The sequence below is a fragment of the Setaria viridis genome, chromosome 3 (genome assembly GCF_005286985.2).
Source record: "Setaria viridis chromosome 3, Setaria_viridis_v4.0, whole genome shotgun sequence".
NCBI classification, from domain to species: Eukaryota; Viridiplantae; Streptophyta; class Magnoliopsida; order Poales; family Poaceae; genus Setaria; species Setaria viridis.
The window spans coordinates 24953946-24968997 of NC_048265.2; the positions used below are offsets into that span (position 1 = coordinate 24953946).

A 15052-nucleotide genomic window follows, 5' to 3' on the forward strand; every position below is an offset into this window, starting at 1 on the left:
AATTGATGCTTGTCATAAATTGCTTGAAAACTATGCTTGTTTAGTATAGTTGCTAACTTAGACGGGTAAATGAACTTATAACTGGTGGTTAAAATATTGAAAGTACGGACCTACACTAGTTTGTTTTGGCAAAAACAAACCCCTCAGCCAAAAAGCCTTGCATGTCTAGAAGTTGGTGGAGTAGTTACCACCTGTCGGTTAAGTCTTGTTGAGCATAGTTTCTTAGCCTTGTTTGTGGCACATCTTTTTAGGTGATGTTGATACCCCTGAGTTTGCTGGAAGTGGCACTTGGCCTACCCAACTTCCTCTTGGTTGGACGGTTGAGTGGGATCCCTCCTCGGACGGTGAGGACAGGGATTATTGATGTCATAATCGGCTTCTTCATGATATCATGCAATGACATTTAGTTTCCGCTTATTTATTTCTGTCGCTTGAAAACTCTACAAACTTTGTTGAATTTCGAACTTGATGTTGTAATAAATTGCTGCACTTGTTTAATCTGGATGGACTGTTGTAATCTTTGTAACCACTCGCCTTCGAGCGAGTCTTGCTTTCTCGATCCTGAGTTAAGTGGTGTATCGGATGAAATCCGACGGACGACCAAGTTGACTTGTTTAAAGTACATGATCGCGTGTTAAGCGACTTAAGTGTGCTTTAGCCATGTTAATTTGGGTGGTTCCGCCATACATGTACCCCCTCGGTAGGTTGCCGGGTCTAAACACTGACAGTGGGACCTTGGTTGGTTTATGATGTTTTCACAGACCTTATATCGTCACAAAACCACCATTTTACAGCGAGTGATGATTTCTTTTTGGCTACAGTGGCACATTTTATGACGTTCTGTAACTTTATCACTAAATTTGCTCAGATGTCAAACTTTATGACATTTTGATCTAGAAATGTCATAGATCTATGATGAGAACAAATATCATAAAATTTTCATCATAGATCAACGCATTTCTTGTAGTGGACTTGGTGGGTTGAACTGTCTGTATGGGGTTCATGCGATCAAGTTGCTCATATGCGAGTTCTGCCAAGTCCGCCATTTGATCAGTGTACTTGTTCTAGGGCATCGCGCAAGTAATGAGATCTATGGATACGATGGTGGCTAGAGGAGTATGGTGATGATGAGTCTGAACTTCTTCGAAAGCTCTATCCAGAATCTGGATGGGTAGATTTACTGCGAGACGGCAGCGACGCTTTGCTCTCGCAGCATTCCTAGCGTTGAGTTATTTGAACTTCAGTTTCCTCCCCAACAATATCAGCAGTGTGTTCATCTTGAGATACATCATCTGGATGATGTTCGTGTCGAGGATTCTGTCTTGTTGCTCTTCTTCTTGATCACCATCTTGATTTGCAAGGAGCATAAAGACTTCTCGCTCTGGTGAGAAGCTTCCCGCACTAGAGGTGATGACTTCTATAGAGCCACCTTCTTCTAGGATGGGTGACAGAGGAGTTCCCTCTTGGTACGGGAGGGTGTTGAGGTAGGCAATGAGGCACGAGTCGTCATTCCTACTGAGAGCGAGTGGCTTCATATTGGGCCAGTAGACAAATCTGCCTTGTGGAGTTGATGTGATTATCAGGCCATGTTGTGGACCTAATAAAGGGGTTTCCTTGTCTGGATGCGAGTAGTAATCACGGTCCTCGATCTCATCCGCGTCGAATTGCAATCTGGAAAGAGACGTCTGATAGACAGTGGCCGTGTTACGGAGTCTGAATGGGAATCGACTCTGAGAGTAGTCCAACTCACACGATGGCTGCTGCGTCGGCTCATGCAAGTCAATCTGGCTGGAGGAAGAAGTCAAATTGTACTCGGACTCGTCTCCCCAACCTCTGACCAGGTCAGAAATTGAAAATTCATCGAAATTCTTGACGAGGTCTTCCAGCGCTACGCGATGGAGCTTTATGGTTGACTGCTTCTTCTCCAGGGCCGGCGCGATGTGGCGGCGGAAGTTTCTAGCACCATCTACAACGCAAACCCAGGAGCCGAAGACGAACGTCGCACCTTTGAACGCGATGATTGGCTTTATGATGACTTGTGCCATCAAGTTCGCCAACGGATTCTCGGTGAGATCCCCTACCTGGCGCACCAGCTGTCGGTGTTTAGACCCGGCAACCTACCGAGGGGGGTGCCTAAGGTAGTATTTTGGTTAGTGGGCTCGTTGAGATCAGTAACTCAAAAGTAAATGCAGACACACGATTTAGACAGGTTCAGACCGTTAAATAGCATAATACCCTACGTCATGTGTGTTAGTTGTATTGGATTGCTTTGGAGGAGGTCTCTGCCTCGCCTTATATACACGGGGGCAGGGTTACAGGTCGGTTGGTTACAAGAATACTAGTCGGATACGGCTAGAGAAGCCATACTCTATTACAACGAGTACTTTACTAATCCTTGACTAATTCTTGTCTTTCCATGTAGATCATGCCGTCCTGCGCCATGGTCTCCATGTGAGATACGTCTCGATGTTCAGCCTTATATTTGGGACTGTCCAAACCTTCTTGTGGGCCAATAGATATATGTCCTACAAAGAGTAAAACTAAAGAGCGGGAAAATATGTTGTATAGAAAACAATCAAATCTAACCTATAAATATGAACTGAATACATAATTATATTAATGACCATGGTTACATTAAAAAAGATGAAATAATCTATCACAACAAAAAGTATACACATGCACAACAATAAATCCATGATTGCAACATAATTAATTGTGCAACATGTATCGTGTATGTCCAAGATTTGCAACATGAAAAGGTTTGTGGCAAGCAAATGAAAAACACTAAGGAGTGTTTCAATTCAACATCTAAGGTGAACAAAAGCAACACTAACAACTATGTAAAAGTAAAAAAAAACCAACACTTCCAACAGCTATGGACCTTGCTTACTGCATAGATGAGTGGAAAAAGCAAAGTAGGTGAGGACAAACTGACATGGTGATTTTGGTCACGAAGAGAAAAGATTGATAGCAAGTTATGTGGATGGTAGCACATGTTTCTTTGTTTTTGTCTCATGTATGAAAATGGAATCGAGATGAAATATCTGCAGTAGTTTTGTTCTCGCCAACATTTGATGTTTTTTCTTCCATCGTCCGGTCATCCGGTCAGAGGGAGTATTTTCCATATGTATATATATATTTTAAAAAATTGTTGAACACTAAACTCTATCTTTCAATTTCAAACCAGTGTCGGCTTCCCAGATTTTGTGCTAGTTGGCGTCTGAGGTGGAGATGATTTTTATCTGAGCTGGGTGGTAGAAGAAAATGGCCATTGTGGATCGACTTGGTTTATTGCACGGTAGGGAAGTATAAACGGTCCTGTTGCTTGAATGCACGGTATCCTACGCTACCACGAGGGGGCCATGTGAGCGTGTCCATATCCCAACCGCGCGAGAGACCGCACACGCAACAAACCGCCGGAGCCCGCCGCCCGCCGTCTCCGTGGTCCGCTCACCCCACATCTGCTCCGCCTACCCTCTCCCTCTCCGATCCTCGCCATGATGTCCTCAACGCCGCCGCCGGAGCCGGCGGCCGGCGACGACGACATGGAGTCCCTCCCCCTCGCCGCCGCCTCCGACTACGCATCCGTCGCCTCCACCTTCGACCCCCTCCTCTCCTCCGCCTCCGCCGCCTCGCCCCGCTCGCCCCGCTCCCCTCCGGCTCGCGCCGCCGCCTTCACGCTCTCCCCGACCTCCTCCTCCTCGTTCGTCGACCCGCCCTCCTACGCCGACGCCACCGGCGCCGGCGCCGGCTCCTCCTCCCCACGCTCCGCCTCCTCGCCCTCCTCCGCGTCGCCGAGATCCGCGCGCGCGGCGGCCTCCGAGTACTCCCTGCTCGCCGTCTCCGACCCGGAGACCGAGGCCGAGCCCGCCGCCACCTCGCTCGTCCCCGGATCCGCGCCCACCTACGTCTCCTACCTCGTCACCAGCGTCCGCCGCGGGGACCCCGCCCAGCGCCGCCACGCCGTGCGGCGCCGCTTCCGGGACTTCGTCACGCTCGCCGACCGCCTCGCCGAGGCCTTCCGGGGTCACTTCGTGCCGCCGCGGCCCGACAAGAACACCGTCGAGAGCCAGGTCATGCAGAAGGACGAGTTCGTGGCGCAGCGCCGCGCCGCGCTGGAACGATACCTGTGGCGGCTCGCCGAGCACCCCGCCATCGGGCCCAGCGACGAGCTGCGCGTCTTCCTGCAGACCGAGGGCAAGATGCCGCTTCCAGGCAGCACTGATGTTGCGTCGCGGATGCTCGATGGGGCGGCTAGGCTGCCGCGCCAGCTCATCGCTGGGGAGGAGGCCGTCGCTGCTCCGCAGGACGTCGTGCAGCCTGCCAAGGGCGGCAGGGACCTGCTCAGGATATTCAAAGAGCTCAAGCAGTCGGTGGTCACTGACTGGGGCGGCGTGAAGCCGCCACTGGTGGAGGAGGATAGGGACTTCCTGGAGAAGAAGGGGAAGCTGCAGGAGTGGGAGCAGCATCTCACCAGTGCGTCACAACAGGTGATTTCTTCTCCTCAGATGCCAAAACTAGTGGAGGCCGCATCTCATAGTTTTGACCAGTGAGGCAGTGGATTTCTTCTATTCTACTACTAATTAATAAATAATAACTAGTGGAGAGTGTTTAATTGGTGATTCATTGTCTCGGTTGAAGATGAACTTAACCCCCAATATCCCCATTGAAAAACTTTACAATACTGACCTAAACACATTGGATTTCATGACATAGGAGTATGGTCAATGAATCTCCTTCAGCATCATACTCTGCAGGTCGTGTTAAGTTTAGTTCCTTTTGGACACTATAGACATTTGACATTACAAGAGGTTTTACATGCTTCAATGTTTATGTTTGATCATTTTAAGAGGGGGGGGGGGGGGGGGGGGGGGGACCAAGAGTGTCTGTTTGCAGCATATGCAGTAGAGCATGCAGAGGATTATTATTATATTAGTAGAATGATACCACATATTGTTCCACCATCCTGATGTTCTTCTTCACTCACTGAGGTAATAATTTGTTTTTATGTTGGTAGTCTCGGCAGAAGTTATGACTTATGAATTGTCTTGCACATGCTTTGTTTGGCCTGCGCAGTGGTTTAATCGAACGGGGGGAAATAGAAGAAGCTGTGAATTGATGGCTTATGTTAGTGTGTTAAGCCTAACTAGTTGTAAATCAGAATTAACTCAGTTGGGATTCATTTTCTCCTGATAACTTTTCATATGATATGTTGTACACATTGGCATGGTGAACTAGAATAATGGGCCAACATGTTCTAACAAAAGAGGAAAAAAGATAAGTACTCTCGAAAAGGTAATAGGGTAATTCATCAATATATTCTAACAAGGGATGCATTCTTGAATCAATAACGCGAGAGGATTCTAGCCGTGGTCATGTTTATCATGTACAGAATATGACAAGGGCCACACTGTTGCGTGTCTGATAATGTGAGGCAACATTAGTCGATGGTAGATTTTTGTACAGAAAACTGGTTTTATGCTGAAAATTACTGAAGATGTCTTGGTGGAAGCTATTGATCAAGTTTTCTGTCTTCTCTGCAGGCAGAAGCACTCGTCAAGGCCCAACAAGATATGGGTGAAACAATGGGAGCGCTTGGACTGGCATTTGTTAGACTAACAAAGTTTGAGACTGAGGAGGCAATGTATGATTCGCAGAGGATAAGAGCAGCTGACAGCAGACGCGTAGCTACTGCAGCTGTTAAAGCTAGCAGGGCATGCCGAGATCTGAATGCTCAAACTGTTAAATATCTGGTAGAAATTCTCGCCTGTGGACTACATTATCGATAATCTCTACTGCTTTAAAGTGGCTTATGGTAGAACTTCTGGCCATGATCTTACTTTGTTCCTTTCTTTTTGGCAGGATACGCTGCATGAACATTTAAGCATAATGCTGTCTGTCCACACTGCATTGTCTGATCGGGCAAGTGCATTATTGACTGTACAAACACTTATGTCAGATTTGGCATCATTACAGTCAAGGATTGAGAAACTCGAAGCTGCATCCTCAAAGATATTTGGTGGTGATAGAGCTAGGATTCGCAGAGTCGAAGAGCTAAGGGAAACAATTAGGGCTACTGAAGATGCTAAGTTCTGTGCTTTAAGAGAGTATGAGAGAATCAAGGTAACAAAAGCTCATTTTATCCAAAAGTATTGCTTGTTAACCATGACGAGAGCGATAACTGGTGAAGCATTAACCGCTTGCTCCATTACTCCTCTAGCCTCATGTAACTTTAGCTACCTTCATGTCCTTTTTCTTATGCAAAATCAATTTGAAGTAGATTCTGTCTGTCAGCTTTCAAATGTCTGCATTTTTCCCTTGTTGTTCCACAATATCATTGAACTTTGGTGGATATCCAATATTGAGAAGGAACTAGTTTTCATCGATTGAACCAAAATAGACAATATGACACGTAACTGTGGCCAATAATTATCAAATTTGATGGAGCACAATATAATACTCCTGATGAGGCTTGAGATTCAATTACTTTCTATATATATTCTGCTCTTGCATGGACCATATTTCGTTGATGCTGAGCGCCTAGCTAACGCAATATGAAATAAATAAATAGCAATAACAACAGAAAAGTTTCCCTCTGGCTTGTCATGTTGCAACTGTAATGTTGCTTCTATATGATTTGCACGCTGCTTCTGATGAAACCTCGCTTTGGTGAGACAAGAGAGGTCTGATAACTACCTTATCAAATAACATGCAGGAAAATAACAGAAGTGAACTCCAGCGACTAGACACAGAAAGAAAAGAAGATTTTTTGGCGATGCTAAAAGGATTTGTTGCAAGCCAGGTACAGCTTCAAGCCTTCGACGATGCGTTATTTCGTTATTTTCCGCGATGATGCTATTCTAGAAGATGAAGTCTCAAAACTTTCAATGCCTTTGCCGAGTTTCCCTTTCATCTGATTAACCCGGCAAGGCGTTCTGCTGGGTATTTGTTAGGGGTTGTTTGGTCTGCCGCCACAGCTCGCCGTGCCAGTCTGTGGCGGCTGTGGCGCTGTAAATCGGCGCCAGTCTGTGGCGTGGCCAGCTGTGGCTGGCCACCAAACACGCCCTTAGTCGTGTCTGTCTGTTCCGTTTTGTTGACCCCTGCAAATAAGCTCATATATTGTATGTTTGTACGCTCACTCGCAGGCAGCCTACGCGGAGAAAATTGTGGATGGTTGGCAGACTGTGGCTGAGGAGACCAGCGGATATGCGCGAGGATCTGATAATGCCATCTTAGGCTCCTAGCTTCCTCAAGTTGGATGACAAAAGTATTTGTACTCCTACGATGTAATCTGTTATATGAATTATGAAATAGAAAGATGCACCAGATTCGATTTGTTTTCATTTAGTTGATTAATCAAAGGGCGCTGGCTTTGCGCCACAGTTGCACGTCCTGATTGCATTATTTAACATGTGACCTGTCGACACGATTTTGCGGATTAGGAAAATCGCAGCGCCCATTGCTTTCATTTATCCGGCAGGTTGAACGTCGTAACTGGAATAAATTACTATCCAATTCTTTCGAAAAATATCATCCAAATTATCTAACGTCCAAAGAAACTACGAGCGTCGAAAGAACGAGCAGAAAGCAAACGATTTTCAGCAAACAGTGGCTCTCACATCAGACGATCTCAGAAAAGGTAACGGTGGCAAATAAGTTGTCCGAAAACCAAAGCACGTGCTTTTTTTTTTCCCTTGTTCGTTTCCTTCCACAAGGTGGGAACTATTTACATCACCAGTTCTGGCCTTACAGAACAAAGGTTTCTCCAAATTATGATAGACCGTTTGCCCTCCACAAGCTCAGCAATGAAATGGGCTGAGGATCATTGGCTAGCAGGCCAAACAGAAATTCAGTTCACTGACTACAGGCCCTCGAAGAAACCAGGACTTTCAAAGCCAGCAAGGAACATGTCCTGTTCCTCAGACAGGGAATATGGCTCTGGCTCCGACTGGAGCATACTCTCCAGTAAACTTGAATCCAACCCATCAAAGTAGAAGGGCTGCTCCATGCCAGCACCAGCACCACCTTCATTCTGTGGATCAGCTTCCATCATTCTCAGCATCTCATCAATATCAAAACCATCAAAATCACCCTCTGGAAGGTTGGCAATAGGTTCAAGTGGCTCGAAGACTTCCTTGTCACCTACATTGGGTGTGCTAGCTTGGGTACTGGGATGGCTGTCTTCATGCTGATGCGAAGTACCAGATACCATCTCAGACCTACGTGAACCAGCCTCCACAACTTCTGGGCACTCCACCTTCACAGAGCTTGAAAGGTCGGATACTTCCGGCTTATGCAAGGTGGATGCAATATCTGAGTGATTTGATGTTGTCGTTGACTCGCATGATGTGCTATGTACAACACCTTCAACAACTGATGGAGCAACCTGGGCAGGGGTTGCCGCCCAAGCAACTTGGCTAGAGGCCACTGCATTCTGTCTGGGGAAGTTGGTGCGGGCGACTTCTCCATACATCGCTCTGGCCGCCTGGTCATAGGCCCTGGCTGCATCCTCTGCAGTTGGGAAGGTCCCCAGCCAGAGTCTGTTGGCCCGATTCGGCTCTCGGATTTCAGCAACCCACTTACCCCAAGTACGCTGCCTCACTCCACGGTATCCACAGTGTGTATTCTCAGGCCCTCCTTTTCCCTTCATGCAGCCCTTTTTTGAACCCTTAGCAGGTGCTTTCCTTGGTCGCTTCGCGCCCTCAGAATCGTGCTCCAACTGCTTGTTGTGCTCAGCCCACCGCTGGATGACAGCTGCCACTGAGGTTGGCCCATCGCGCAATCTGCGAGGACGCTTCTTCCTGCTAAATGATAAGAAACACTTTAGTATATCTGTCGTCGTGTAAAATACTGCACAAAAGAAAATGTAATGAACAAGTACACAATAAAACGAAATGACCCAACAGATGTACCTGTAAACAGAAAAGGCTTACAGAAACCATGCGATGAACAAGTAGAGAACAATCAAGAACAACCAAAATAAGACAACGTTCAAACACAATGTACCATCTCCACCGAAACAGGTTACTATTTCACTCACTACCACCCAGATGTTCCTACATGACAATCATCTCCACAGAAACAGGTTACTATTTCACGCACCACCACCCACAGATGTCCATATGTTCCTACATGACAATCATCTCCACAGAAACTGATACTATTTAGCTTCTCGTGTTTTGATCAAAAGTTCCTGTGCGCAGATACCATTTCACTCATTAAACAAGCTACTATTAATTAAGTTTCGAACACATTATTATCCTTCAGGGAGCAAGGACAAAACCATCTTAACAGGAACAGATATTACTTGAGTCATTGGCACCATTGCAACTCCACATACAAAGTTAGCAGGTAAAAATATGTAGGAGATGACGAAGGCAAAACTAACCGAATGCTGGACAAGTACACAACAACACTACCAGTCAGGGCTGCTAGCCAGATGCTCTAGCACAGAGAGCAGCCAGACATAAAACGGTTAAACAAACCACAGATTAGAGGCCATTGGTGGCGCATCTCCCTGGGGTTTCTGCTTGACCGAGAGCTTGTACTCATTCGAGCAAAAAGCCCGGCCTCCTGCTGAAACACAAACTGTTATTTGTGTCCTGGGTTTTACAGGGTCGGAACATGGCAGACACATAGCAGTCAATATTTCCTGTTCACAAGAGGTGATCAAAGCAGTCATACCTATTGTTCTGACGGAACCAAGCACCACAGTACTGCCCTCTGCTCCAAATGTTCTAGATTACCGAAAAGACAACACAGACAGACATAATATGTATCAGAGACTGGATAAACAAAGAAACACTAACAGTATAACAATTAGACAAAAGATGAAGAAACAGAGTTAGCACAGTTAGACAGGCATATGAGTCAAACAGCACACATGTTTCTGTGGAGATGACACACCATAGCTATAACTCTCACCCAACATTAAGTGAATAATGCTAACCCCAAAAGTTCAAATCTATATCTATGCTCCCAAAAAATCCCATCTTACAGTAGTTCACAACCCAAAAATTCTAATCTTGACCCAAATGTTACAAACAAATCTAGTTTTTGTAGCCAACAGCAAGCAAAAGCATGCGATTTCCACAACTTCCAGGGTTATGTTATTCTTCACATTAACCAAATCAACAATCATCACTGCAAGGAACAGCTAGTCTTACAAGTACAAATCCAGGAGCTCCAATTGCCCCACTTTTCCTCAATACCACACCCAAAATAAAATTCCTAAATTAAGCTCAGCCTACAAACCAATAACCAAAACGACCGATCCCAAGTACACGGACCACCACCCTAAACCCTAATCCCCCTAATTAACGGGCAGGCTGGCCCAGTCCGACCGAGAAATCCAACAGCCCTCACCACGGGGCGCTAGAAGCAGCCTATCCCACACCAATTTACCAATCCAGAACCCTAATCAGAAACCCCCCACCAGAGAATCGAACAAGCCCCCATGAAATCGACCATCCAAGGACCCCGATCCATGTGCAGGCACCCGTTCCCCACTGGATTCGACACGCCCAAACCCTAACAAACGAGCACATCGAAAGAAATCGCGGGAGATTGGAAGGATGATCTCACCTTCCGGGCTGCATGGCCTGCACCTGCATCGGCATGGCCTGCTTCTGATCCACCGTCATGGCCGCTCCAAAGATGGCCACTGGGTTCCTAGGGTTCGCTATCTCGTTGGCTAGTGTGCTTCGGAGTTGTTCGAGTCGGGAAGACTAGCGAGAGGTCGAGAAGAAAAGTCGATGTGTGGGGGAAAGAAGAGAGAGAAATCGGAAGTCCGATGGGAGGGCGTGCGCGGGCTATTTATAGGCCTGCCTCGACGCGCTCCGTGGGCCCCACCCAACGGGAAAATATCTCGTATTCTGGTGGCTCGCGGCCGGTCCACGGGGTTCGTCTGTGCTGGGGCCCGCCCGTCAGAGGGAGGGGTTCACGTGAGCCGGGTGCGGTGAGGTGAACAGGGAGGGGCGAGGTGACGTAAGGCGTGCGCTGGACCGGTCGTGCGCCTTTGCAAGGAAGGATCGAGAGACTTGGCGCCTAAGCAAACTTGATCAGCCCCAGTCGCTGCACTTTCCTTCGGTAGTGGATTTTTCCTCCTGTGGTTATTAAAGTCCGGCCTCTAAATGGATTCCGTCTCTATTTTAAGTCTGGCCAGTAGTTGGATGCCACGTGTGCGTAGAGGTGTGGCTGAACATTGGGCAGCTAAGCGTGACACGTCGAAGGCACGATGGCCCGTCTTTGAGATATTCAGACCTTGCTTAGTTACCAATTTGGAAGTGTTAAAGTTGCGATTTTGCCATAAATACGTAACTGTAGCATTTCGTTTGTATTTGTAAATTATTGTCCAAACATTAACTAATTAGGCTCAAAAGATTCGTCTCGCAAAGTACAACAAAATTGTGCAATTAGTTTTTGATTTTGTTTACATTTAGTACTCCATGCATGAACTGCAAGTTTAATGTGATGGGGAATCTTCTTTTTGCATAGTGCCAAAGTTGAGATTTTGAGAGAACTAAACAGGTCCTCATTTTGAACTTACGTTTGCCCTAAAATTTCAAAAAGAACTTACGTTTGCCCTCCATTTTTGCAACTTGGCATACTTGCACTTATTTTTTAAAATACAATTTGCCGTTTGCTCCTTTTCCTACCGGCATCAAATGATGATCCATATTTCAATTAAAAAAGATAAAATTCCTTTGAAGGACATATTGATGTTGGAAAAGCTCAAAAATACCCTCAAGGCTTATCCATCCCCTCCCGTGGCCCTTTCCTCAATCACGCGTTCCCAATTCCTTTTCATAGCGGCGAAACTAGCTTGAGGTGGAGTTAGCACTCGAGGGAGCAAGCAATGGGGAAGCTTGTACCAGCGGGAGGCCAAAGCGGCGGGCGATTCGCAACGCGGCAAACAATGGTGTAGGCAAAGAAGGCAGCAGGGGCCAAGGCTCCCCTAAGCCATGCAACTTTCCACTATGGAATTCATATTTTGATCGAATTTTAAAAACTTTAACACGACTGGCCCCATGACAAGATAAAATTCAACTTTCTAGCTCCTGGCGACCGGTGCATCCGCTAAAGATTGGCTCGGTGTGGGTGCAGGCGAGCGATGCAAAAGGGCTCGGAGCGTGCGCAACGTGGAAAGGAAGATTGGTCGTCACATTGTTGCGCAGTGCCGAAGCAGCTTCCATTGGAGCATTTGCGTGACCGACATCGAGACCGGCTAGGTGGAGGCGCGGAGCAAGGCATAGAGCAACATGATGAAGGCAAGGGTGTCGAACATACATCTACGAGCCCACCAGAAGGTTTGGACAGTCCTAGATACAGGGTTGTACACCGAGACATGTCAGACATGGAGACTACGGTGCAGGACAGCGTGGTCTACGTGGAAGACAAGAACTAGTCGAGGATTAGGAAGATACTTGTAGCAATTAGAGTAGGATTCACTAGTTGAATCCGACCAGTATTCTTGTAAACTACTGACCTATAACCCTGCCCCCGGCAATATAAGGTGAGGCAGGGACCCCTCCAAAGCAATTGAATACAACCAACACATAGGATGTATGGTATTACGCAATCTAGCGACCCGAACCTATCTAAATTGTGTGTTCGAGTTCACCTTCGAGTTCCTGATCTCGGCGAGCCCCACGCACTAAACACTACCTCGAGCACCCCCCTCGATAGGTTGCTAGGTCTAAACACCGACAAAGGGTGAGCGATACAGAAGGGGCAGCAGGGCGTGCGTAGCGGCACGAGGTCAGCTCAAAGAGAGAGTGAACCAAAGAAGACAACCAAAATGGCATGATTGACTAAAATCCTCTTTTAGTGGGGCCCATGAGTAGTGGTGCATGCTTGATCAATTGTGAGTTTGCGAGCTACGACTCTGCTTTGCTATTGACTACCCAAGGGTAGAATAGCCTTTTTGTGACTTACATAACACCAGTTACTGACTTCACAGGGTAGGGTTAACTTTAGTATTAAGATTCAAAAAATGAGGGCAACGATGCAAAGATGAAAAAATGAGGGCAAACAGGTAGTTAAAGATCAAAACAAGGACAATTTTGCAATTGCCCCCTTGTCTTTGGAAGCACAAAGACAAACACTAGTAAAAATATTCTCATCGAATGTTCTTTTTCCAAAATACATTTGCATGTGAATGTTTTATTTTTCAAAATATATTTAGCTTTGGTGGCGTTGGGGGCTTCTCCAGGTAAAAAAAAAACTAGCTTCAATCCAACTTCCGCTTCATTTTTTCAATTGAGTAAAATGCACCAGAGGTCCATCAACTTGTAAGGAGGTTTCAATTAGGTCAAAAAACTTGACCAACTAAAATATGAGGCAACTTGACGCTAACCTACAGAATGGCATCTCCCTTCTCCCCTCGAGCGACTCTCTCCTCCCTCTCAGTGATCGTCGCCTATGGCTGCGTCTAAGGTGATTCGATGACATGGCTGGACTCTCCAATCTAGACTTCGGCCCCGGCCTGGATGTCCAGAGGCTGGTGCAGGACAGGTTCTCTTCCCCGGTCAGTTTTCCTCTCGACTCCCCCTTTCCGGCCTTCTAGCTAGTGGCTTCCTTTGGGCGTTCGGCTTAATTTGGAATCAGTGGGTTTAATCCTGCAATCTTGCCTTGGTGGCTTGGCTCGTGATTTCAAGGTGGAACACCTCTCTGGAATGATGTTTCGATTTTCTGTTGCGTCCAAGGATGTGGGTTTTTTGGTTTATCACCTTCGTTCTCAAGTGTGCAAATCCTTTGACATTTTCTTTCATCTCTGGGGTAATGGTGGCCCTAATTGGATCAAGGATTACAAGTTCAGGTTACAGCAACAGAATGATCAATGGAATTATGTTCATAAGAAATCTCGCAAGCCTTCTTACGTTGATGTGCTACGCGCTGGTATGGATCCATCCCCTCCTACCTCTAATAGATCGGTTTCCAAGAGACTCTCTTTTCCTTCAAACTCCTACCAGCAGAATTATGCTAAACGTTCTGCGTATGTTTCCAGAAAGTCGAGAGAGCAAGGCTCGCCGTATTCTTCGGCGTCTCCTGAGCGGTATTTCAGGGGGCAAAATCCAAATTTGAATTCTAGACTTTCTTCAAATGGCAGTGTATCTCAGATGCGTTGTTTCCGGTGTCGATCCCCTAATCATCATGTTGCCAGTTGTCAAAATATGGTCAGGTGCAAATCTTGTTTCAAATATGGCCATATCGCATGCTCCTGCCATTCATCACGGCCGCATGCATGTGTCTTCTGCGTGAAGGATATGTCTGACCCGGGTCCAGCTACAGGGAAGACTATAAATAAAAACTCATTTGCACCGCCCGACTGCAACCCGCCTGACTCCTCATCTTCTTTGGAAAATCTCCTCCGGTTACTATTGAGCCTAGAGAAAACCCCAAGCCCCCTCCCCCCTCGGCCGCCGCCGCTGCGGCCCGCAGCTTCCATGGCCTACTTCCCCGTCAATCCTCACCCCTTTGCACACCGCGGCTTCAAGGTCTGTCTTCATGATCCCAATGACCCTCCCGTCCGCCTCTATGCCTACATCGTTGGCTGCATCGACAAGACCAATGAAGCTGTCGCCATTGCCATCTTGTATCCGATGGTGGCAAAGGAGGATTTCATGCTTATGGCGAGGGAGATGTGCCTCTACTTTGATCAAGAGCACCATGTCTGCGACTTGGAGATTCAGCCGTGCCTGATTGGAGAAGCCTTCATCAACTTCAACAGTGCCCTTGAACGAAAAAGGTTCCTGGGGAAGGTATGGTCCTTTGGTGAATATCATATGCATTTCATCAAGCATGATGAAGAAATCAATGCCCGTGCTCATGATTTGGATCGTGAGGCTTAGGTGATGCTGCTTCAACTATCCGCTTGATATGCGTCAGGCGAACCATCTAGCCAAGGTGGTGGTTGGATTTGTTCTGCTGATGCAATGGCACCATACCAATTACAAGGGCGGAGTTGTTGTCAAGGTCTACCTCAAGGATGATGCGAAGATCCCTCATGCTGTGACCCTGACGATTGGTACTTCCCCCAAGGTGAAATCCT

General features: G+C 46.9%; 2 protein-coding genes across 6 annotated transcripts; one reads left to right on the forward strand and one right to left on the reverse strand.

Annotated features, from left to right (window-relative positions):
* Positions 1-3324: 3324 nt before the first annotated feature.
* Positions 3325-7343, forward strand: LOC117846815 (sorting nexin 2B). Its single transcript, XM_034727906.2, has 5 exons — positions 3325-4490; positions 5544-5753; positions 5863-6123; positions 6716-6802; positions 7146-7343. Exons 1-5 carry the CDS (start codon positions 3498-3500, stop codon positions 7242-7244), a joined length of 1650 nt encoding a protein of 549 aa, XP_034583797.1. The 5' UTR covers positions 3325-3497; the 3' UTR covers positions 7245-7343.
* Positions 7344-7657: 314 nt separating this feature from the next.
* Positions 7658-10793, reverse strand: LOC117846816 (dehydration-responsive element-binding protein 2B). 5 transcript variants are annotated; one of them, XM_034727909.1, is made up of 4 exons: positions 10585-10793; positions 9685-9737; positions 9486-9576; positions 7658-8801 (listed from the first exon to the last, which is right to left on the reverse strand). In XM_034727909.1, exons 1-4 carry the CDS (start codon positions 10641-10643, stop codon positions 7862-7864), a joined length of 1143 nt encoding a protein of 380 aa, XP_034583800.1. In that variant the 5' UTR covers positions 10644-10793; the 3' UTR covers positions 7658-7861. The 5 variants fall into 5 exon arrangements, 3 of the variants coding, with proteins under 3 accessions (XP_034583800.1, XP_034583799.1, XP_034583798.1); XR_004638467.2 differs by having other exon boundaries at positions 8661-8801; positions 9389-9737; positions 10585-10772; XR_004638466.2 differs by having other exon boundaries at positions 8665-8804; positions 9389-9737; positions 10585-10772.
* Between the last annotated feature and the right edge of the window lie 4259 nt (positions 10794-15052).

Coding starts and splice junctions, on each gene's coding strand:
- LOC117846815 (XM_034727906.2), top strand. CDS start 3,498: ATGATGTCCTCAACGCCGCCGCCGGAGCCGGCGGCCGGCGACGACGAC. Junction 5,754..5,862: donor CTCAAACTGTTAAATATCTG/GTAGAAATTCTC, acceptor TCTTTTTGGCAG/GATACGCTGCATGAACATTT. Junction 6,803..7,145: donor AAGGATTTGTTGCAAGCCAG/GTACAGCTTCAA, acceptor GCTCACTCGCAG/GCAGCCTACGCGGAGAAAAT.
- LOC117846816 (XM_034727909.1), bottom strand. CDS start 10,643: ATGACGGTGGATCAGAAGCAGGCCATGCCGATGCAGGTGCAGGCCATG. Junction 9,738..10,584: donor CAGGCCATGCAGCCCGGAAG/GTGAGATCATCC, acceptor TCGGTAATCTAG/AACATTTGGAGCAGAGGGCA. Junction 8,802..9,485: donor CCAATGGCCTCTAATCTGTG/GTTTGTTTAACC, acceptor ATCATTTAGCAG/GAAGAAGCGTCCTCGCAGAT.